The sequence below is a fragment of the Tursiops truncatus genome, chromosome 16 (genome assembly GCF_011762595.2).
Source record: "Tursiops truncatus isolate mTurTru1 chromosome 16, mTurTru1.mat.Y, whole genome shotgun sequence".
NCBI lineage: Eukaryota > Metazoa > Chordata > Mammalia > Artiodactyla > Delphinidae > Tursiops > Tursiops truncatus.
This window is the reverse complement of record NC_047049.1, coordinates 55,225,234-55,246,810: the sequence shown is the minus strand read 5'-3', so window position 1 is coordinate 55,246,810 and position 21,577 is coordinate 55,225,234. Positions and strand designations below refer to the sequence as shown.

At 51.2% G+C, this 21,577-nt stretch overlaps 1 protein-coding gene across 9 annotated transcripts in view; it reads right to left on the bottom strand.

Moving 5' to 3' along the window:
- The window catches only part of KCNMA1 (potassium calcium-activated channel subfamily M alpha 1), a 736,798-nt gene that overhangs the window by 509,678 nt on the left and 205,543 nt on the right, over positions 1-21,577 (bottom strand). For all 9 annotated transcript variants that reach the window (XM_073793410.1, XM_073793411.1, XM_033841924.2 and 6 more), the window contains exon 2: positions 6,541-6,702. In XM_073793410.1, the coding sequence (XP_073649511.1) occupies positions 6,541-6,702 (162 nt within the window). The remainder of the gene's footprint in view (positions 1-6,540; positions 6,703-21,577) is intronic.

Here is a 21,577-nt window from a genome sequence, read left to right as displayed (position 1 = left end):
CAATGATGTCACCTATGTGATTAAGCTGTGCCCATGTGCCCTCCATTTTGTTCAACTTGTCCAATTTCAGGTGCAAACAGCACAGGAGTGAACATATCTGTTTAACTCTATTAAACGAATAGGATTATTTCTCTTTGAAAGGCGTACTTGTTACATATTTTCTTTGGGGCCCTAGGAGATAAGGATAGAACGGTCCAGGCTATGCATACTATGTTAATATAAACTGCCACACATGCAGTGTATTTAGGAAGATAAAGGGAAAGACTGGCATTTTTCTTCCTCCTTATTTCAACAAATCATCCCCCAGACAGTAAAGCAAGTAGCATATATTTTCAGTACCTGGAGTAGATGTGCATGTTTCCTGGAGCAATATTTAAATGTAGTAGCACGGGAATATGAGGAAAATAAGCAAAAGAGAGTCATTCTAAAGGCTCTATCTTTGCTCAAGGAGCTGACAGCTATATTGGCAAGACCAGTCTTTGAAGTGAGCACAAAAGACTGAATCTGTACAGGGGCTGAGCAGCTACACAGCCCAGCCATTTACAGACTTTGCTCACACCTGGAGGTGAGGTCATGCTTGTCCACAATACATAGTTTTTTTAAGGAGACAGTCGCTCTGAGATTAATGTGGAAATTAATAAGAATATTCAGAAACAAGGGGCTAATGGAGATGGTATGAGTGTGTGTGTGCCTGTATTTATCTGTATGTATCTGTATGTCCATAAATTTCCCCATTATAAATGGGTTCACTAGCAGTGTCACTCTTATACTATACTGTCTTAGGAAATCACTTCCTAAAATTTTTCTTTCAATTTCTGCCTCTCAGTTTCTTAGTTTATAAAATAAGGAGTTGAACTAAACCAAGAATCGGAAACTATGGCCCATGAAACAAATCTGGCCCATGAAACAAATCTAGCCCACCACCTGTTTTTATAAATAAAGTTTTACTGGAACACACTCACACCCATGTATTGTCTGCGCTGCTTTCAAACTATAATGGCAGAGTGAAATAGTTGTGACAGAGTCTCTATGGCCTGCAAAGCCTAAAATACTTACTATCTGGCCCATTACAGAAAAACTTAACCCTGAACTAGACTATCTCTAATATTAGTTTTGGCCTATAAAGTACAACCAAACAATACAAAAGCCCACTCTGTGTGCTTCTTGCCCTTTTTATTTATATATCCAGGCATAACTCGCTTTATTGCACTTCGTAGATACTGTGTTTTTTGTTTTTGTTTGTTTTTATAAATTGAAGGTTTGTGGCAACCTCGCCTCAAGCAAGTCTGTAGCTGCCATTTTTCCAACAGCATTTGCTCACTTCATGCCTTTGTGTCACATTTTGGTAATTCTCGCAATATTTCAAACTTTTTCATCATGTCTTATGATGACCTGTGATCAATGATCTTTTGATGTTAGTAAATGACTCGCTCAAGGCTCAGATGATAATTAGCATGTTTTAGTAATAAAGTATTTTTTAATTAAGGTATGTAGTGTTTTTTAAAAACATAATGCTACTGCACAGTTAACAGACTCCAGTATAGTGTAAACATAATTTTTATATGCACCAGGAAACCAAGAAATTCATATGACTTGCTCTATTGTGATACTCGCTTTATTGCAGTGGTCTGGAACCGAGTCTTCAGTATCTCCGAGGTCTGCCTGTACTGCCTTACTTAGAAAGATTCCATTCAGCTCACAAAGCTCTATGGAGCATATAACCACACACGTGTAAAGTTCAAATAGGAGGCAAAAGGGAAATGAGAGGATACACTTGAAGACAAAGCCGGGAGGCTGTGAATACACAGAAGGCAAACCCTGAGATGCTGTGTAGTTTCAATGGGCCACAAACTTGGCTCCCAGCAGCCACTACAGAAAAAGGGCCAGGATCCCTTTCCCAATTTAGATTGTTCACTGGAGGTTCACCAGGACGACCACAGCAATCCTGGCACGAAGCACTTACCCACGTCTGTGCAGAAGCAGATAACGTGAGATGTAGTGAACAAAGTCCCCAGCAACACCCAAACAGCTGGGAGGCATCTCAATGGCATTTACTGCAACACTGAAATGTCCCTCACTGTGGACCAACTCCAAATCCCAAAGTGGAAGTGACCATCCTTTGGTATATCAAATGATCAAACTGATCAAAATTTGGTATCCCAAATTTTGAATTCAGCACACACCAACTTTAGAATCAGAAAATAATAAATATTTTTACTTTTACAAAAAGATAAGGGAAGCAGTAATCCTTGACAGTTTGGGGGTGCACTTTGACACAGAATCCCTCAGCCATCGCTCCTAGAGAAGACCCTATGCAGTACTGCTGTTTTTGTAAAGCTAAGCCTGAGTGCCGAGGAGAGAGAGAGACAAGACAAAGACAGGATATTCTGCGAACTGGTCAAGGACTGTTTCTCACTTTGATGATGAAGCTCCAAGTGTTAACTATTAAAAGCACCTGCAAATGGTGACGCGCACTTGTCACTGTTTACACTGAGCTCTACAACTTTTTATCTAGCTTTTCAACATAAATAATTCACACCCTGGATCTCAGGTGCTCACTGTCCTGTGCCCAGCGCCTGGAATAGCGCCTGGTGCAGGTGAGAAATAAGTGCTTCCTGAATGAATGACGTGCTCATCTGAGAGATCCTGGACAACCAGTGAATCTACTGATACGCTGAGGTTGTCTTGGTGAATCCTTCCCCAGCTGGGCCTTACCCACCATGCCCTGGTTCTGAAACTCTCACCTGTGACAATGAGACAGGTGAGAAAGGGGCCCAGATGTGGAGGGCCCAAGCTCCTGAGCTGTGCGTCAAGGAAAACACATTAAACATGGAAAAGGGAAACCGCAAAGCTGGTGTCTAGTCTCGCCTGAGTCCCACTGTTGCAAGGATAAACACTGGGGCAGTTCAGGACAAACACAGCTTTCAGTTCTGAACAGGCAGAGGTACTTTCCCTTGAGCATGGAGACTGCAATATGAAATCTGTTCCTTGCTCAGAGCAAGGACCTGCCTTCTCTAAAGGAGAGGCCTGTTCTGAAGGTACCGCCTGAACTCTGAGCTGCCTGCTCTCTGGGCAGTGGGACTGCTCCATCCTGAGTGCACCAGAGCAGCCCAGGCAGCATTTTCCCCAAGGAGACCTTCGGAGAGCAGCTAGCCTCATGGGCAATCCCAGGCAAGGAGGCCTGGGTGCACCATGCTTGTCCACACAAATGTTAAAAGGATCAGGTCAAGCAGCCTCAGGACCTAATTGGCTCAGAGACAGTAATGTCAAAAGGTCATAGCCATAGCAAGAGCTGACAGGGGCTTCAAAAAGAAGGTATTATCTTCAAACGGGAAGTAACGACACGGGAAGACCACTGGACGGGGAGTCTGGAGGCCTGCAGGTACGAGCCTCGTTCTGTCACTTCACTGCCCTTCCTAGGCCTCGGTTTTCTCAACTGTAAAATGGACATGAATTCACTGATAAGACTGGCTTTGTGGCTTCCTCGTCATGAACCCCTACAACACAACAGCAAAATGGGAGATACACAACAAATACAACATGGTCCTTGCCCTTCAACCTGATTATAATGTATAGGGCTTAGCGCAGTGCCTGGCTCCCAAGATGCTCTTAATAATGTCGTCGTCAGCAGTAGTATCCAGGTGGCTGCTGGGTGCACATGGCCTGGGGCTTCTACTTCCAAATATCACACACATCACCTACCTGCCTCCGCTGCATGGTGCTAGCTCAGGCCTTGCCTCACCGGGTCCACTGCAGCAATGCTCTCCTGTTGTGTCCTGACCCAGGAGCTCACTGTCCCAACCGGCCTAGCATCCCTGAGCTCCTGCCTCACCAATTTAGTCTCTAACTTGCCCATTTGTGCCCATTTGTGCTTCTCTCGGCACCATCACCAATCATGATGCCCCTCCCTCAAAATCTCCTTTTCCTGCAAAATTCAGTCCAAAGTCTTTAAGCTCGGCATTTAAAGACCTCACTAGCTGTCTCCAGCCCACTTTCCCAGTCTCACTGCCCCTCAGGTGCCTCTGTGTTGGCAGCCCAGGCCTCATTCCCACAGCACACCATGCACTTTTCCTGCTGCTCCCCCACTGTGGAATCATTTCCTCTCCTTTGACTTTCAGGATCCTAACCCACATTGCCAAGCTCAACTCAAATGCCTTCTGTTTTATTAGGTGTTCTTCTCAGCTTCTGGCCCACTAAGTAGTCCCTTGCTTTCAAGCTCGGCTATGTTTTTATTTTTGATATCATTGCTATCATCAAATGTGTTCGGTTCATCTTGAAATGGAAGTTTCAGCTCAAAGGCTTTCCCCCCATGAAGCCCTGTGAAGGCTTTCTTGACCCCCTTCTTCCCCACACTCAGCCTCCCCACCACACACTCACACGCAATGTGCGTATTCGTAGCATTTCTCCTCCAGACATTCCTTCAATAGCTTCCATCCACGGTGCAACGGAATCAGGATCATGCCTTGTTTTTCACGGGGATGAAAAAGCACCTGGCCCAGAGTTGGTGTTCAGTATCTCTTAGATGTATCTCTTAGATGATGTTGATGAAGATAATCAGAATGGTCCTCGGTGGCCACAGGGAAGCACCAGGCAGCACATGTGTACAACCAAACTGTCTGCTGTTTCCCATCCATCACCGCCGTACACAGAGAATGCACTGCCTCTCTTTCATCCCACGTGAATGCCCAGACCCAGAATTCAACCTCCTTAAGTTTTCCACACAGAATGCACTCACACACAAGTGTGAAAAAGCAACAGGGACTTTACAGAAGGCTCTGGAGGGGGGATGAGGGTGGTGGTCACACAGCACAGCCCACGACTAGCCACCTTCAATTCCTCATGAGACACTCAGGGCAGCCCAGTCTCTCGTGGATCCCACTGACCCAGACTGTCCCCCTCCGTCTTCCTCCACACAGCAACTGGCCTCAGCACTTTCTCTCTCCTCCTTTCCCAAATCCCAGCTTTAAGTTGCTCCGCTTTCGATGTTGCCACCAATTACCATCAGCCAGGGCTTCATACCCAGATTCTTCAGAAGGTGCAGCTCCCACTGGTCCCTCAGTTAACAGAGCCCTGTTCTCCTTGAAGGCTCTTAGGCCACCACCTTTGTGACTCAAGCATGACATTCAGTGACTTACTCCTTCCCTCAAGCAGTTTGTGAGATATTTATCCCAAACATAATGTGGAGTTTCCCCCAAGGAGGCTTCTGATCGGTGAAATTTCACCATCTCCCAACATCTATGGTCACCTTCCACTGAGTTTTTGCCATGAAACATCAAGAGCGATGGCATCTATCTTCCAGCTTCCCTGCCTGATCTCTGATCCCCCCAACCATCTGGAAACCCCCATTCATTCTACCTCTGAGCCAAATGACTCGTGACCGTGCCCCAGCATCAGGTCCAGGAAGGGCAGCCCATACAAAACAGCTTCCCGAATCACGACAAGTTATTTGGAATGCGACATCCTTCTCAGGGAAACTCTTGACTCTGATCAGACTCAAGAAAGCTGGTGGGCAGGGCTACCCAGGGAAGGAGCCCACCTACGGCAGGAGCCTGGCCTGACCAGGGTGACTGACTCGTGCCTGTTCGCCCCCAACTTTCCCAGTCTTTGCACCCAAAGAACCATGTCCCAGGCCCCCCAGGTAAACAGGGATGGTTGGTCACTACAGGCTTGTACCACCCACAATCCTTGCCAAGAAGCAGGAGCTCAGGAGGCCCGTCAGTGAAGCCAAGCCCCACACAAGCAGATCAGAGAGAATGTGGGAAACGCACAGAGGAGGGGCAGGACGAGCCTGGGCTGCAGGTGGGCTAGGAGACAGCCTCCTCAGAAGCAAGGTCACAGGAGCAACGCTCCAAGCACGGGGCCAGGAGTCTCAGGTGGGCTGCCCACGAGTTTCACCACCAGCATGATTGAGGATTTCTACCAGGAGCAGGACCCTGATCACACAGGGCAGGAGACTAGAAAACTCTGGAGGCCAGAGGACAACAGTAACATTCTCAGAAGGCACACACACACACACACACACACACACACACACACACACACACACACACACACACACACACACACACACACCCACACCCACACCCACACCCACACCCACCCACCCACCCACCCACCCACCCACCCACCCCTGGATTCCGGCATTTATGGAGCCTCTGCAGAATCCTGAGCACACGTTTCTTTGACCCTTTCTCCTCTCCAAGACTGTCAAGCGTGCACGTGTGTGTCTGTGTGTGCACTGTGTGTGTGCACGTGCACACCTCTTCTGCTAGCAGAGGAAATGCTCTACATCCTCTCCAACAGACCCTCTCTGCCCCAAACAGTGGCCCGCTCTGCAAATGCCCCACACATTGCTGGCTCAGCTGTGCACCAAGACCCCCCCACGACCATATGACCACACGTAAGCCCTCGCCCTTCACCCCCACCTCCCAACAGCCAATGGCCTGGAGAAGACGCGGCGAAACATCACATCCCCATAAACAGAGAGATCACGGACCAGAGAGCAGACTTCCTCGTGTGAGGAGGGAGCTGGGGACTCACCAGGACTCTGCCGGTCAGCGTCTGGGCAGATATCATCACCCCCGCCCAGTCTTTCACGGAGGTCATCCAGCCGACCTCGGCTGCCACCGCCTCCTCTTTTTCGTCCACTGGCTTGAGAGTGCCGTCCGCCTGGCTTGAGCCATTGTTAATCTTCTGGGCCTCCTGGCAACAGAGAGAACAAGGGTTGAGACGTAGCCACCAAGTGGATTTAAAAAACACAACCTACCCAAAAGAATCAAAGCTAGACGGGCCCCCGCTGAGGTGGGCACTGGCTTGAAGGTACAGGGGTTGGGAAGAAGGACGGATTATGGCTTTCATTGTTTTTTTTAATCTTTTTAAAAAGGATCTTTCCTTTGTTTCCTCTTAAAATATCTTTGTGAAAGAAAGAAGAATAAAATTATTCTCTTCTGATTTTAAAGAAAAAAAGTCATAAAACTCAGGAGGGAAACCATCCTGTCTAGGGTCACAGAGTGGCTAGACAGGAAGTGAGGGCAGCATTCTGTAATCTCCACCTGCCCAGCCTTCATACCCTTCTCACAGACGCACCCTACTTTCCTAAAAAAAAAAAAAAAACCCACCTCCTCCTCATCTCAGTCTGTGTGGTTCAAAAGGGACTGAAGGTCCACCCTTTCTCCAGAAATGGAGACTGGTCAATCAGATCAGTCCACCCCTCTGGCAACAGCAATTGGGCCAAGGATGGTTATGCGATCCCATGCCAACCCAGTATGACTCAAGCCTGGGACATTTGCTGGAAAGAATAAGAAGGGTAATCCTTCCCTGAGAATGAAGCCACCACAGAGGAAACTAGAAATGGCAGAATACTGATGTCATCATTTGAACACCTGGATCCAGCTGTGCCTGAAATCCACACCAGACCTGTTTAGTTACAGGAGAAAATAAATTCCCCTTTGTAGCTAAAAATGTGCTTGAGGATCAAGGCTGACTTCATCAGATAACTGAGCCCCACATGGGGTCCTAAACTGTACACTTCTGCGTGCACTGTGCCCTCTGCCTAGAATACTCTTCTCCCACGGAGGGTCATGGCTTACTCCCTCACCTCTCTCAAATCTTTGCTCAAATATCACCTTTTCAATACTTCTTCTCTGGCTACCCTTTTAAAATTCCAACTGTCTTCTGACAGCACTGCCTTTCTGCTTTGTTTTTCTCCAAAGCACTTAAAATTTCTAACACACTCCATAATTCTCTTACTTATTTCATTTACAGTCTGCCTCCCCCAACTGCTGAATCCTGAGTGCCTAAAAGAGAGCCTAGTATATGGCTGGCTCAATAAATATGAAAGAAGGAATAAAAAGGGTTATGAATGTCAGCCCCTCACTCACTATAGAGCCTGGGCTTAGGGGTTGCCAAATAAAATACAGGAAACCCAGCAAAATTTGAATCTCAACTAAGCAACAAATAATTTTTCAGTATAAGTATGTCCCAAATATTGCATGGGACATACTTACACTAAAAACACATTCATTGTCTAAAATTTAAATGTAACTGGGCCCCCTATTCAAATAACCACTGAGATTATTTTTGCAGACACAGATGTTTAAAAAGATGCCAGCAAAATTATGTTCATCATTTAAAATGCTAGAATTAACAAAACAAACTGACCCTGGGGATCATTGTGAATTGGAGTGAGGAGGAAAATCCAAAGGCAGAGGTGAAAATCTTGATCTGCAGTGAGTGGGGGTGGGCCAGAATGAGGAAAGGAGAGCTGGGAGGCACTGAGTGAGTCATCCTCCTGGGGACTTGCAGGCAGGCAGGAAGCTGCTCCTGATGCCTGGTTCTCCCCCGCCAGCCACCCCGACCCAGGGACGCTGGGCAAACGGAACATCAGTAACACCAGGCGCTCATGTTTAATTTCCAAGTGTATTGGCCCCTCCAGCGCTGGAATAGTCAAAAAGGAGGCCTGGGGCAGGGGCACAGGGGGGCATATTTGGGGGCCGCCTGCTGACATCGGTGGAGCCAGCTGCCCAAGCCACCTAAGGCCAGTCCCAATGACCTGTTAGGGCCCCAAGTCTCAGCCACGTGGAGACTGCAAAGGTGGGTGTCCTGGAAGAGACAGAGACGCTGATGCGTGGCACCCTTTAGTAACTGAAGGTGTAGATGCAGGTCTCCTGTCCGTCCCTGGTAAGATGGGGACCATACTGCCTGCCCCATAGGTGTTGGTCGGATTAGATAGTGTCCAACAGCACACAGTACGCGTTTCATGAATTAGTCTCACCACCTCCCTCTTTCTCCTGGAAGTGCAGACACTCTAGCGGTGGTTCTCAAACTTCAGCAGCGTCAGAACCACCTGGAGGACTTGTGAAAACACAGAGGGCTGGGCCCCACCTGCAAACCCCCGTTTCTATCAAGTTCCCAGGTAATGCTGCTGCTGCTGCTCTGGGAAGCCCAGTTCGAGCACCACTGCCTGTAATCGTTCTGACCTGGCTTGATCATCACCGCCCCGATGTGAAATGGAACATGAATCGTAACCCTCAGCTCGATCCTGGCCTCTCCCTTCGCCCAGACGAGGAAGAGATCAGGGCAAAGAGAAGACCCTCAAATCAGAGGCTCTTATGGCTCCTTTTGAGCAGTGCCTCCCAGAGACATTTCTGAGCTGGTCCAGGGCCACAGCCTGGGGGCCTGAAGGACCAGCTAGCTCTCTGCTCCTCAATCCTGGCTGACCCTGGAGGAGGGAATGGCATGCAAAGGGCCGGGAGTCAGGGAGTCCTCTCCAGTCACAGTGGTTTCCATGCGTCAATAATTCAGAGCACAAGAGGTATATGGCAGATAAGCTCTCTTGCCAGCCCTCTTACCTACTGTTTTACAAGTCATTCATTATTTTAATTACTTTACAATAGGCAAGGAAAAACACGGACTAAAGGGAGATAATGCTCTCGTTATTATTTGCTTACACAAGATGTTGTGAGCATAATTAATTACTTGTGGAGGCAGGACTCGAGGTGGGGAGCTGGGGGAGCAGGGAGGAGAGCACATTGCAGAGCCTGACGCCAGGCCACCACGTCAGCGCTCCTCGGCCTGGAGGGAAAGCCCCTCTGCACCACTGACCTCACTCTGGCCAAGCATCCCTCATCGGGAGCAGGTGTAACTCCTGCTCCAGAGAAAGGGGGCGGAGGCCCAGAGAGGTTAAGTGGTCTTGCTGGGGACACACGGGGTGGGTTTGGGGGGAGGAGTGGTAAGGAACAGAGCCCATTACAATAGCGATTGACCACCATTTACCAAGCCAGAACTGGGGGCCAGCAAGTAAAAATTAAGTGCCTCCTCTGCATTACCTTGCTTAGACCTTGTAATAAATACGACAGGCAGGTGGAATTATCCCCATTTTACAGACAGGCCAACTGAGAGCAGGTATTTCTCGGGGGAAGGCACACAGAGCCTGAGAACTCGGGCTGGAAGCAGCAAGCCCATCTGGCCTTAGGTCTGCTCTGCCACTTACAAGCTGGCCACCCGGGACATGTTAGCTCACAAGCTCAGCCTCCTGCATGTGAAATGGGGACAGGCATGCAGACCCCAGGAAGGTGGTGGTGAAGCTTATGTCAGATAAGCAATGCACTAGTGCTCAGCACAGGGCTTGGGGCGTGACAGTTACAGCTGCTGTGGGACGGGTTGGCTCAAAGGATATTCAGTCAAAACCGCGCCGTCAACTGGGGGCTCTGTGAGGGACACTGTAATAAATAATTACAGAACAGAGGATAAATGAGTGTCGATTCTAACAGCTATGAGGCTTCAACTAGGTAACAGGCCACCAGGAGGTAAGATGCCCAACTTCTGGACAGGTTCCAGCAGGAGCTGTGTGGCACTCCCCCAGGACAGTGGGGGCAGGGATTCCTGCAGAGAGTCACCCCTGGACCAAGTGACCTCTTAGATCCCTCTGACTCTAAGCTCCATTAGACCAACTTCCTATTGTGATGAGGCGACTGAGGACCAGAGGGAGGCTGCCCCCCAGGTCCCAGTACACTGCTTTCTCTCCTGTGCCCCGCCAAGTGGGAGTCCATCCATCCCCACACCTTCCACTTCCCACTGTAGAGAAGGACCCCGCCACCCTGCCGGGAGGACTCCTGACTTGGGCCAGACAGGCTCCCCCTGGTGTCAGTAGTGAACTGGCCCTGATTCCTGCTCATCCTCCGGGAAAAAAGAGAGACAGAGAGAAAAAGAGAGCGTGTGTGTGTGTGTGTGTGTGTGTGTGTGTGTAAGAGAGAACTCCACCAGTTACAGGCTCCAGCTACCCTAGCCTCAGACAGACCATCAGAGATTTTCTGAAACGGAGAAAAGGAGGTCTTTGAGGGAAGAGAGGAATAAGGAGGAGGGAGGAGTAGGGAACAGACGAGACTGGGCGGGGCCTGGGGATGTCCTGGAAAGCGGAGGTCCAGTCGCGGCCACCCTCCCGAGGCTCCGTCTTGCCCTGTCTCCCACCAGAGTCTTGTGCAAAAGAAGCCGCAGCTGCCTCCTGAGGACACACTTGACAGTCTCTAATCTCAGCGCCGGACTGGAGGATGGGGAGGGCTGTAGGGTGCGCTGCAAGCACAGGAGGCTGCGTGGACACGGGAGCAGGCTGGCAGGCAGCCCCCTGCCATCGCAGGCCCACACGGGCGGCCTCTCACAGGCCGGGCTTGGGCACGTGGCCTCACCCCTTCTTGCCTTCTCGCCGTCCCCCTCAGTGACTTCTGACATGGCCACGGAGGGCCTCGCCCCTACTATGTCCCCTGCGGCCAAAGGCCTGACTGGACCACAGTCACCTGCCAGGCGCTCACTGTCCACAGCACGTACCTGTTGGATGTTTGGGCATTTCCCCCGAAGCACCAGGTCGAAGACCAAAGCCTGAGAAGGAAGCTCAGCCATGCCTTCAGATGCCAACCCCGAATACGGAGGGCCTGGAGGGACGTCACAGCCCAGTGCCACCCTGCCTACCTGGGAACCACCAAGCCAGGACACAAACCCCCAGTTGGCTCTGTTTCTCTTCCTTCTTTTTGCCTCCCCAAGAGGATGATTCCACCAAATCTAGCCCAAGGGAACCCATCACTCCCAAGCAGATCCCTGCCTCACCAGCCTGCAATCTGGAGCCCAAGTGTTCCCAGGGCCAGCGGAAACCTCCACCTGGCCTGGTATGGGGGATTGGGTGTGGGAGCCCCACAGGGCAACACGTCTCATCATCAAACGTCCCAGCTTTCCCCAGCAGCGGGAGCTGCCCTGGCCCAGCGTGGGAGAGCAGGCCTGTGCTAACCCCAGGACCCCACCGCTTCTGGTCCTCAGATCCAGGCTGTCTCGCTGTCTCTGTCTCTCACCCTTCCTTCACTGGACCCAGTATACTGGGAGCCTCAAGTCTGTGGTGTGGTAGGAAGAGCTCTGAGGATCAAAAGATACCCAAGTCCAGATTCTCTAGATGGCCTTGGACAAGTCATTTCATTTCTCAAAGCCTCTTCTGTAAATAGGGATACATCCCGCCATATAATCTGGGGTAAGGTGGAGCACAGCACTTTCTGAAAGTACCAACTTCTTTATGAAGGGTGGGCAAAGATGGCATCATGGCTCAACTCTCAGATCCCCACCTGCCTGCCCCTTGCTGGGCAGGGCCTGGTTATCTCCCTGGGCACGAACAGAATGTTGGCATTGCCAAGTCCTTCCAGGTGGCCCGCTGTGTTGGCCACACCCTCCCTATGAGCCTCTGCCACTCCTGCCCAGCTGGGCTCACTCACCCCCAGGTGCCAAGGCCACCCTGGGCACCACACCTGTAGGGATGGAGGAGGATTCCAGAGTCACCTTGATCATCCCTGCTGAGGCCACCCACTCCCTGCAAAGCTCCAAGTCTGCCTCGGGTTTAGTTACATGTCAGTTAGAAAGGGAAGTTGTTTAATCAGTGATTGCCTGGGAGGAGAACCACGCTTCAAAATGTAAGTCAGATCATGTCGCTGCCATGCCGACCCCCTCCTGGGGTTTCTCATCCCAGTCGAAGGACAAGCCGTAGACTTCACACAGTGCAACCCCTTAATCTGCCTGCTCCTGCCGTCATCCTACAAGCCTCCCACTCACTCCCTTGCTCGCTCCAGCTGCACTGGCCTCCTTGTGCTGCCAGAATGTTCCAGGCCCTCTCCAAGCTGGGGCTGACTGCACTGGCTACCCCCTCACCTCACACTGTTCAAAGCCTGACCGTATGGGTGAGCACTTCCCTGCCCACCTTCCCTGCCCACCCCCAGCCCTCCCCGATCCCATCACTCCTCATCTATGCTCCACGCTCCTCCAGAGCATTTATCCCACCACCTGGCAGCCTGAAGACTTTAATCATCACTGACTGACTGTAAGCTCCACGAGGGCAAGCATTTTCGTCTCTTTTGTTCACCGCTGTATCCTCAACAATGAAACATTACGAGCTCAGACTAAGCAAGGACTTGATACATCTTGGTGAAAGGAAGGAAAGAAGGGGGAAAGGGGGAAGGAGGGAAGGAGAGGAGGACGGAGGGAGGGAGGGAGGGAGGGAGGGATGGTAGAAGTATAAAAAGAAGGGAGGGAGGGAAGGAGAGCTGTAGCAGATGGGAAGTCAACTGCTGGCAAGCACGATAACTAGAGTAGGTAACATTACTAACAAGTAATGATGGTAACGATAACCAGCATCATCACAGTAACTCTACGAGGCGGGTCTGAATGCGCTCATTGGCAGATGAGGGGTTAAGCAGCTGGCCCAGGAAGACACAGTCGGAATTTAAACCCCGCTGTCTGACACCAAGAAGAGACATGCACCTGAGCTGACTTGCTCCCGGGGATAACGCGCGCAGAAGGATTCCGGGCTGTCACAAAGTGCCCAGGAGAGGCTTATTACCATCAGGAACTCTTAATTCTGCTGCGTGTACTGCAGAGACCCTTCTTCGAGGTCCCTGTGCCTTAAGAGGGTGGTTAAAACAAGGACAGAGGAACACGGTTCTTTTTCTCTACCAAGAACCGGCTTGGAACCAAAAACCACCCTTCGTGGAGCAGAGCAGCAGATGGGAAATGAACGTGGTCTCTTGCTCAGCACTGAGGTTCTCTACACAGATGCTGCTGAAGGACGAGATGGCTTCCCGGCTTCCCTCATGCCATCTGCATCCTTAACAGGGAATCCTGGCCCCAGACTGCAGGGCCCAGGGCACCCGAGGGGTGGGGCACTCACGGCGGCCAGAGCATCTCCCGTCCTTGGAAGCCCCCGGCCTGCACCTCTCTCTGCCCAGGGCCTTGGTGCTAAGGGGCATTTCCTGGGTGCTCAACTTCCAGAGGGCTGTGGGGAAAGGAAGGACCCGGAAACCTCCACCTGTCTTCCCCTTGTGTCTCACAGTCCCACTTGGTCCTCAAATCTCCCTGGTCGACATCAAAAAGCCATTTCTCCTGAGCCTGCATTGACGGATCCTGCTTCAGTCTGCCTGAGACCCCCAACCTCACCCCATCCCCAGCAGCAGCCCCCCGCCTCTCCCTGTCCCCTCTCACCCAGCAAAACCGACCCAGCAGCCTGGCGCGCAGCTGCCCTCAGCTGACCACAAAGCAGGAGTCCGTAAGTCCTCGTCTCCTATTAGAGGGATAGTAGCAGGGCCAGGAGCTCTGGGCTGCAAGTTAGGAGGCCTGCATTCTAGCCCCGGCTTTGCCAGGCACACGCCTTGTGGCCCTGGCCAGTCGCTTAACCTCTCTGAGTGAGCAGAGTCCCCATCTGGAAAATGAGGGGAAACAGTGGGTTAAACCCATAGTTTTCTGTCCCTTAGAGGCCAGCACTGTGTTCTGTCAGGTGCCTTAGTGGATTAGCAAGGGACGGCAGAGGCGGCAAGGCCCCTGGCCCCCATGAAAATCAAAGCACCACTACGTTGAGCCGTTTTCACCTATTAAGGTTCTGTACTAGACCGCACCTGAGTAAAGGGGTCTTCTGAGGAAGAAACGTTTGAAATCCACTGAGTAAAAACCCATAGGCCTGTTTCAGCTTTTAGAAGAGGCTCTATTTCATGGCAATGATGATGGCATCCTGTGCCCTAAGACCCAGAAACGCCTGAGCATCAACACCTATAAACCCATGGGGCTTCCAGGACCTCCGTGCAGGCCACCATCCTGTCCCTCAGCGTCAGGTCTTCACCAGGCCTAAAGGCTGGGAAACGGTCCTCCAGCCGCCCCCCCTCCCCCGACTCCTTCCAAATCGGCCAAGAGGAAAACGCCCTCCCCTGCCCCCAACGGCTTCTTTCATATCCTGGAAAGGTGGCCCAGCCCTGGGATTCTCCCAGGTACCGATAACCCTGCATATGAGGGATTAGGCCGATAACCTCAAGCAGCTCAAGCAAATAAAGCAGCATGTGGGCACCGCCAGCTGGGATTTTCACAGTGAGAGCTCTGCAAAGGGAGAGGAGGGAAGAGATAGGTACTCTGGCACTCAGGGACAGGGAAACGAGGCACCAGAAGCCTCGGGCCCCTGACAGGAACCGCTGTCAGCGGGTGGTGGAATCGGTTCTGCCCTTGGGAAGTTCCGATGATCCGACCTCTGCCTGTCAGGACGGAGCCTCCCCTGCACCTTGAGGCCTCCTCATCCAGCCCCCGGGACCCCACGTGCACCTGGGGCACCGCGTTTGTGCCAGAGGAACCCATCCAGCAGCTACTGCATCTGCTAACTACAGGCTACACGTCCAGGGAAGGGGCAGGGTGACTACAGATTCGGGCTGCAGGAGCTGAAAAAGAAGCTCGGACAAAGCCAATTGCTCTGGGATGTCAGAAAACCGTCGTGTTGCCTGGTAAGACACCTCGTCATCACGCGCATTTTTAGCTATGGCTTTCCAGGGGCAGTGTCCATATTCTCACTTCTAGGGGTCCCCCGTGCTGTGTGTGAAGACACAGGTCACCGCGGAAGGAAAAAGGTGACAGCAGAAAAAGGCCAGGTGCCCTCTGACGAGTCGATGGCCATCTTGTGCCTCAGGCTTCCTTGCTTCAAACTCAAAGGGGCTGTGTAAACGCTCCCCAACGTTCTGTCTAGCTCTGACACCGCCGGACCTCGACATCTGGACTGTGAGTCCTGCACTTGCCCCACCCCAGCGGTGTCAGATGCTGGGAGAGGATGGGGGTCCTTTCTGGCCCTTCTCAGGGCCATTCTAAGCTGCTCCCCGGTGCCCTGGGGACCAAGGGGAGGCAGCTGGCTCTCAGGAAATCCTTGACTCCTTGTCTGTACAAGCCATGTTCTCTCCTTGGCAGTTTTACACCATCTTATTTAATCCTCAGAACAAGCCTGCAAGGTAGGAATGTTACGAGGCTCAGAGAGGTTGGGTGATTTCCAAGATCACTCATCTTGTAAGCGGCAGAGCTGAAATTTAAATCCAGTCTCTTCTAAGACCGAAGGCCATGTCTTTTTATCTGTTCCTTGCTGCCTCAGGATAGGCAAAACGTACAAAGAAGAGATGGAATCTCCTTATAAAATGCTGTTTATTACTAGCACTGAAACAATCATCGTATACCCTATGGCTTCTAAATGACAAAATTTTGTAGTACAGACATCTGGTTATAATCAACCCTGTATGGAGAGGGAGTTGGAGAAATGGCCTAGGGGAAGGGGTGCCAATTTGGGAATAAACTGACCCATTAGACACCATATCCCATGGTGAGACGCGTTCTCAAATGGCCACATCTGCTGCTTGAAATTAGTAAGTCAACCCATCAGTTCAAACTTCAGGACTGATGCATCCAGCTCAGCCAATACACCACGTCTGCAAAATAAACATCTTCTCAATCAATTAGCTTAATAAAATGGGAACATGTAAGTGACAGTCCAGAACTCACTATCTGGACCTCAGAGACTTGGAACTGGATCAGCCAAGACCTCAACTCTGATCGCTCAGCCAGTGACCGGGCCGGTTCCAAGCAGGCCTGCTCACCTGCAAAGACATGGCGGTTGAGCTGCCATTCTGCAGGGCAGCCTGCCCTGGGAGAATGGCTCAAGAACCACAGGCGCAAGAAAACCATCCCAGGGGCCCCAGTCAGAAGACGAAAATCACATTTGTTTTCCAGTTGAGGAAGCACTTGTAACCACAGCAGGCAAGTCTGAGGCAGGACCGTAAATTCAGAAAGAGTGATAATGGATGTAACTTTCTGAATGCCTTGTGTTCTCTTGGTTAATCCTGTTAACAAGGTTGCAAGTCAGGCACTATTATGCCCATTTTAAAGATGGGCAACTGAGGCACTAAGGCTCTCTGAAGGTCTACGGTTAGCAGAGCAGCCTTATAAATCCCACTCAGGCCCATACGCTCAATACAAATCCCTTTTCTTCGTAGGAAGAATCTGGCATTGTATGGAAAAGCAATCCAGTGTGAGTTCTTGTTTCAAGGAGAGCACTCAAACCCCTTCAAAAAATGTGTTGCTGTTGTTTTTTGGTTTGTTTTTTTAATGAGATGCATCTCAGAGTCAGAGATCTGTAGAGGTCAGAGCTGTGAGGGACCTGAGAACTTATGCAGGCTGATTCCCTTCCTTCAATAAGAAGCCTAGGGTCACAGAAAGGTTGGGGGCCTCTTCAAGGAAACACAGCTTGTTCATTTAAGAGACTGGGTAGGCCCACACATGGCTGAGAGACGGTGCAAGAATGCTGGGAGGCACAGGTGTTGTCCCCAGAGTCCGCCTTCTGGCTTCCCCTCGTACCCCCGCTATGCAACCCGGCACAAGTCACTCCACCCCATCCAGCCTCAGGGTCCTCAACCAAACGACGGGCTTGCAAATACCTTCCTCAGAGAGTCTCTGTGAGGAGCAACCATGATGATGAAGGCAAAGCAGGTGGGGAGAGCTCAGTAAACAGTATTATCCACTAAGTGCCGGAGTCTGCACTTATGTGACCTTGGACAATGACCTGCCCAAGATCCCACAGCTAGTAAAGAGCTCGTCAGGATGGGAATTCAGATTTGCCAGACAGCAAACCCCATCTCTCTCCTCTTCACCAAAGTGGTGGCCAGCTTTGTTTCTAATCAAGACAGACTGGATATGCATAACTAAGACACAAAGGAAATCCAAGACCCTCATTTTCATTAAAAAAAAAAAAAAAAAAAAGGCAGAACTCTCCAAGTCACAGCCAAGTTAACTTGTATGACTCAAGTTAGCGGGGAAAAGGCCGATGGAATCACAACAAGGGTGTGAACATGACTGGGGAACAACTGACTCCTACCCAAAGACGCAGAGTGTCAATGTCTGAGGGACCAGTTCATCTGGTCAGGGAGATCACGGGCTCCTCCTCTCTCCCACCTCCTGGAAAGCAGCCCAGGACAGTTTGGAGAGTTCCCCACTTCTGGGGAGGAGTTACTGAGAGAGAGACAGTGGAAGGGTCAAGAGGGGAGAAGCAGAAGAAGGAAGGGAGCCCCATCGCCACCTGAGGACCAAGAAGAGGATCTGGCTCCCCACAGCAAAGCATCCTGGGAGGCTGGCTCTCAGGCCCTCTGGTCCCGTGGTCCCCACAGCAGTGCAGGACAGAGCGTGGAAATGGAAAACAGCAGCACAGTATAATGTGTGTGTGTCAGCGAAAGACAGCCAACGCTCCTCCCCAGGGAAGAACTGTCCTTTTCCTTGACATTATGTCATCACTGCTTGGCTGGATATTAACATGCCCTTTGAATGAAATGACAACGATGGTAGAGCTGGCATTTGACAGTTTCTTTCTTGCCTGTCAAAATAAACAACTGGCAACCCTGTGATATTCTCTATGATTTTTAAAGTTTAAGTGAGTGCCCATGGAGAGTCTAGGGACCACTCACCTAGTCCTCATGCTACAGGGGAAATTAAGGCCTAGAGAGGCCATGCTCATAGTAGCCAGGCCCCCCTACATGGAGCCCAGGGTGTGTCTGTCAGGTCAAACGGGGACAGCCTTGGGGCCAGGAAAGGTAGGACCCAGGGGACGGAGATGAAGTCCGTCGGGGCTCCAACAGCTCAGCTGGCGCAGGCCCAGAGAGCAGGGGAGAACGGAATGCATCAGTTTTCACAGCTCAGGGTCATACCACAGGGTCCTGCGTTCCCAGCCTCACTGAGAGTTCTGAAGCCCTCACTCCGTCTGTAGCAGGAAATGCACAGCACCTAAACAATCTCCCCAGAAACAGTGCCACTGTTACCACGGCCCCAAACCATCCCCTTAGCTTGCTGCACTCTTCCTCATAACCATTACCACTGCCTAAACATTATACCCGGGGGTGCTTATTCCCCACCAATCTCCACTAGAGGGTAAGCTCCAGGAGGGCAGGGCCTTGGCCGGGTTTGCTCATTCCATATCCTCAGAGCCTGGAACAGTGGCCAGCACATAGTGGAGATTTAAGGGCATGTTAAAAAAGTGCTTTGTTTTCACTCTGTTCACATTTTCTGGAATCTCAAAATTCTCCCCAGTCCCCACTGCCCACGGCATACAACTCAGACTCTCACGGCCTGGTCTTCAGGCCTGCCTGCTCCTCCCCAAGCCCCCTCACCCACCAGGCTCCTCTCAGAGGACTTGGCCCTCCACAGCTTTGGGCCAGCGGTTCCCACCCCAGGGATGCCCTCTGCATTTCTCTCCAGCCATCCTCATCCTGCTACATCAAATCCCAGGGGCCCAGTGAAGCCGTCTTCCTGGTGACAGACCCCCGCTGCTCCCCCTGTCCCGACTCCAGTGCCCACAATACACTCCTCTCTCGCAACGCTGCACAGGCCCCGGCTGGCAGCCTTAGCTGTCTTTTCATCCATGCGTGTCAGATTGCCCCAAGGAGCCTGAAAGCTCCTCGAAGCCAAGGTCCATTGTTTTAAGTATCCAGAGTGCGTGGCATACAGCAAGTGACTACTGAGTAAATTAAAAGTCTGCCCGGGAGGCACTGGAAAAGCAAGCCCTTTCCCGGGCACCACGGATGTTCTGGCTCCACCAGGCCAGTTTCCATGACTTGAAGCTTGAACAGGGGTGCTGGCTCCCACATCGCTGCCCCTCAGAGCAGCTACATTTTGAAATACAAACACTAAATCCCAAGCAAGAATAGATGTCATTGGGCTTCTGAGAAGCACATGCCTCACCAGGCACATCAGTCAAAAACAGATGAATGTTCTTGTGTACAAAAGGATTTGTCCCGTTCCAGGAAGATTTCTACCACGATTTAGGACCTAATCCAATATGTGCCTATAGACCTCACCAACTGAATATTTTTCTACCTCTTCCCGTTTGCTGAACTTGGATGTGGTTTCGGCTTCAGGTCAAAAGAGCTATTGCAATGAGGTCGTCCCCCACGGCCTTTCCCAATGGGGAACATGACCCTCATTCAGGAAACCAAGGCCTAGCAGGTCAGACAGACCTGGGGAGGCAGGAAGATGGCCGGGTGACCAGGCATACAGATTTACTCAGGACCCGGCAATGCTACCAGCCACCCAGCGTGAGGCCCAGGCTCAGACCACCGGGTCTGCAGAGGGGCCTGTCTCCCTGCGCTCTGAGCTTGTACCCGCCTCGGAGGCCTGGCTGGGCTCTGAAACCCCAGTCTCCCCTGCTTCTGGGTTCCCACAACCCTAGCCTGGATCTGGGTTTCCAACACAGCAGCCAAATACAATAGAGTCTGGCCTGGCTGTTAATGTGAAATAATGACAATAATTCAACAGCCGGGGGAGAGGGGAGGGGACTTCTCTTTCTATCCAGTTCCGACAATTGCTTCTCCTTCTCCTTCAACTGGGAGTTAGGAATGGCGAGCACCCCAGCACTGCAAAGTCTCAGCTTTCCCTTGGCACCCCTGGACCCATCAATCTCCTCCCTGTGGCCTGGGACCCCCTCCAACCCTGAATACTGGGGAGAGGCTCAGCAGCTGTGAGAAACTTCTTTCTCAAAGAAGGTTTTTCCAAAATTATATCAGGTTTCCTTCTACCCCAGCTTGTCAGCGGGGGACTCTTTTGCCTAACATGGTTGAAGAATGTCTTAGAAACTGGTGTGATCCAGTCTGGCTTCAGATGAGGTTTTCCACCCAGACAGAGGACACCAAGTGTCTGGACGTGGCGGCTTCCGACCCCCCGGGGCACCCACATCCTTTCCCTGTCTCCGGACCTCTGTCAGGAGGGCACACTTGACAAAGTAGCAGGTCCAGCCCAAAGATGAAGTCAGAAATAGTCAACAGGAAAAAGCCAAAGCAAAGTGTGTGCAACCCACATACTTGGGGATACAGGGGCCTCCCTCCCCACAGCAGCCCTCCCTATGCCCCCAGTTTTCTGAATTTGCAAATCTAATTGCGATGCACTCAGTATAAATATTTAAGAGCTACTGGGGAAAGTGATTCAAGAACTGAAATCTCAAAAGGCACACACCTTTCTCCTGGAAGACAGGGCAAAGCCTTTCAGCCTTCTCTTCCGATGGAAATTGTTTTTCCCCTCGTGCCTATTCAGATGGGCCTCCTTCCACAGATCCAAACTCTAATCAGAGAGGTGCCCAAGGCCACTGTTAGAAAAAGCAGCTGGCAAACAATGTCGGAAGGCTGCAAGTCAAGTCTGTTAGTGAATTATTACTGAACTCTTAGTTCTGCTATATTCTCACCTGAGGACCCACAATCTCCCCTGGACCAAAAGCAACATTCTCTCCCTCCGTTAGTGCTCCAGCTACCATGCTGAGGTGTGGCTGCACCAGGTGGGCACCGGGAGAAAGGTAACACGAGAGAGGAAGCGTCTTTTAAATCTCAGAAGTCTCTTACTATAAGGATCTAACAACTGCAAGGAGAGAAGAGCCCTACAGGATGGGAGCTCCTGCCTGAGTGCTGTGGCCATCACCTGAGCCGGCATCCTGCAGCCCACGTTTCCATAACAACTGTCAGCCGGGTCCCTAGAACTCATGGAGACGGGACCTCCTTTGTGCGGGCAGCTCTGAAAGAAAGGTCAGATGGTTGCCTGAATCCCAAGGCTCTGTTTTTCTTCTTCTGCAGCTGATTTTCTGACCAGAAGCTAGACAGAGAGCTGTTACCAGGATTTCTTAGCATTGATGCATCAAAGGGGAGAAGCCAGACGAGGAGAAGGGACACATGGAGAAGAGTCTGGGGACACCGGCATATTCTATTTCTTGACCCAGCTGGTTACATGAATTTTCTCA